This window comes from Benincasa hispida, chromosome 1 (genome assembly GCF_027475165.1).
Source record: "Benincasa hispida cultivar pf3 chromosome 1, pf3_genome.v1.1, whole genome shotgun sequence".
Classification (NCBI taxonomy): Eukaryota; Viridiplantae; Streptophyta; class Magnoliopsida; order Cucurbitales; family Cucurbitaceae; genus Benincasa; species Benincasa hispida.
Window position 1 is genome coordinate 43,047,629 of NC_143478.1, and position 2,578 is coordinate 43,050,206.

Here is a 2,578-nt window from a genome sequence, read left to right on the forward strand (position 1 = left end):
TTTTGGAAAAAGTTGGAAAAACATGAAAAATGCATAAATGGAATTATGGCTTATTCCATTATCACCTTTGAAGTTGCTCACACAAGTTCCATCTCTTCGGTCTTCAATTACTCCAAGCATGAGCTGCACCTCATGCGGCTATCTTTCTTGTATGATGGTCTGCAATATATTAAAGAGATTAGAGTGAATTTGAGGCATGCAATCGATAGATTTTTGCTGAAAAATCGTGGTAAAGAAGGTATTCTTCAACTGGATTGCTGTTGTGAGCACTTCTCATAGTTCCCTTGATTCAAGCTTGTTTTGAGTCCCACAACCCAATCTAGAGCACCAAAAATAATGGAGAAGATCTTGAGGTGGTCTGCAAAGAGATTTGGAGAAGTTTGCAGCTAAATATTGAGATTTGAAGAAGTTTTACAAAGTTATGTCATGAAACCCACTTGTTTCTGCAAGAGCATGCTTTATATTTTGCCAAAATTAATAAATTATAGTGCTTAATGATCTTTTTTGCTTCCGTTGTTGCTGATACAGTCCTACACGTAAGTCTGCAACTTGTTGAGAAAGGTGGTAAGATTGTATTCATTCTTGTTCATGACAGTATTGCTGTGAAACTGAAGGTAACTCTTCAGAAGAGTTTCCAGAATGTTAAGGACATATTTCCTAACAAATGATCCCTCGTTCATTCGGACATTGAAGATGTGCTTCAGAGTATCATGCTTGAGATGTTGAGCTAGTTGGCCAAACATCTCACGCAATGACTCCATGATCTCATGTGCAATGATCATGTGCTCATGCTTTTTGGCCAAGACTTCAGTCAAGCTTGCCAAAATATAGACCCTGACCTTATCGTTGGCCTTAGTCCATCTATCATAGGCTTCACAAATGTTTCGTGAACCAGCAGGTCCAGGAACTGGAGAACGTTCCTTCATTAGGATGAATTTGAAGTTGTCGATGACCAAGACGGTGTTAATCGGATAAATTTGAAGTCGTCGATGACCAAGACTGTGTTAATCGTATTTTTCCAAGTTGCATACTTTTCCTCAGATAATTTATCAATGCCAAGCAAAGAAATAACGTGCTAGTCATTTTTAAACGTTGTTGATCCAAACAAACATACTTATATTAAAAAAATTATGCAAAAATTTGTTTTAAACCAATCGGTTTAGTTAAAGGAAATAATGAACCCAAACATCATTTTATTTTGAAATGATACTTCAATGATTTATAACAAATGCCACCTCGGAGCGAACAATTATTCTGTCATTGAACTGAGATATTCTCAATCAAATATTACACCAGAATAACTCTTATTCCTATAATATTTAATTGCCATTAATTTGGTCATTAACTACCTTAATGTTTTCTCATAAGTGTAACCCTTTATTTTCAACCTTACTACTATAAATTTTTAGTAGGAAAATCTTAAAAATTAAATTTTATAATCTTGCCCTAACCAGTTTGCCTTAGGGCATAACATAATTGGTGCAATTGATTATAGCGTTCTTATCCATTTGGGAGTTTGTTATGTCCCTTTTCCATGCAAACATCTTCCTGGGGGGACACTCCCAGGGCACCACGAGGCCGAGCATAGAAAAAACATGTAAAACCGATGAAGGAGACCACAGGATGTTTTGACACACGTCCTCTCCCACTTACTATAAACACTTTCTCTATTCACCTTGATATTGATCCATGCAAATACCTTCTTAAGGGAGGGTGCGTCCAGGACACCAAGAGGTCGAGCATGAATCTCACCTTGTGAACCTTTAAGGAGAATGTGAGTGGGAAAATGACATATCATATACATCTTTTTCCTCCCACTAAGCGTTTTAGAGAAAAAAAAATGGGTTTATTAACTCAGAACAATCCGGCTAAATAATTTAAGTAAGTCCTTGTTAATTTGCTCAATATAACGTTTATATTGAATATTCTAACAATATGTGATTTTATTTATTAAAATCTTTAATGAACAAAACCATTTATTGCATGCTTATAAAATATTTGACTAATGCACCTTTCAGGTTGGCTCCCAGATAGGGGTGTTTCGTTTTCGTCACCTTAAATAGCCCAACCTAGACAGAACGTTCCTTGGACAAAGGTGCTTTATATGCAATTATTTTATAAATTTAATCTTTTACGGAATTCATTTTAATCCTATTAAAACAAATAAAATTATTAACCTATTTCTAATCATATTTTAAATACGTTTAACATAAGTCTAGGTAAATTAATTTTAAACCATTTAAAATTAATTTGGACCTATATTAGCATGCAACTCTTGATTATAGATTTTAATCTAGCTCATTAAACTTATAACCATTACAAAATTAATGAAATTATAAAAAGCTATAATTTGCATCTAATGACATTGATCAAACATAATAATTATATTTCTCTAAGTAATGTCATGCTCAATGCAGGTTTATTTTCATCCAATAATAATAATGTTTATAATTATCATCTATGAAAATAAACATACATATTCACTCATTAAACAATATTCCAATTATATTATTACTAATGAAAATAATTCACATGCTATCATACTATATAACAATTATATTCTAGTATGATGCATGAG

At 33.2% G+C, this 2,578-nt stretch overlaps 1 protein-coding gene across 1 annotated transcript; it reads right to left on the reverse strand.

Annotated features, from left to right (window-relative positions):
- Positions 1 to 530: 530 nt before the first annotated feature.
- Positions 531 to 926, reverse strand: LOC150038462 (uncharacterized). The gene has a single exon (XM_090313267.1). The coding sequence runs from the start codon at positions 924 to 926 to the stop codon at positions 531 to 533; it is 396 nt and encodes a 131-aa protein (XP_090169393.1).
- Between the last annotated feature and the right edge of the window lie 1,652 nt (positions 927 to 2,578).

What these genes read in the sequence shown, in the direction of transcription:
- LOC150038462 (XM_090313267.1), bottom strand. Translation starts at nt 926, where the DNA reads ATGAAGGAACGTTCTCCAGTTCCTGGACCTGCTGGTTCACGAAACATT.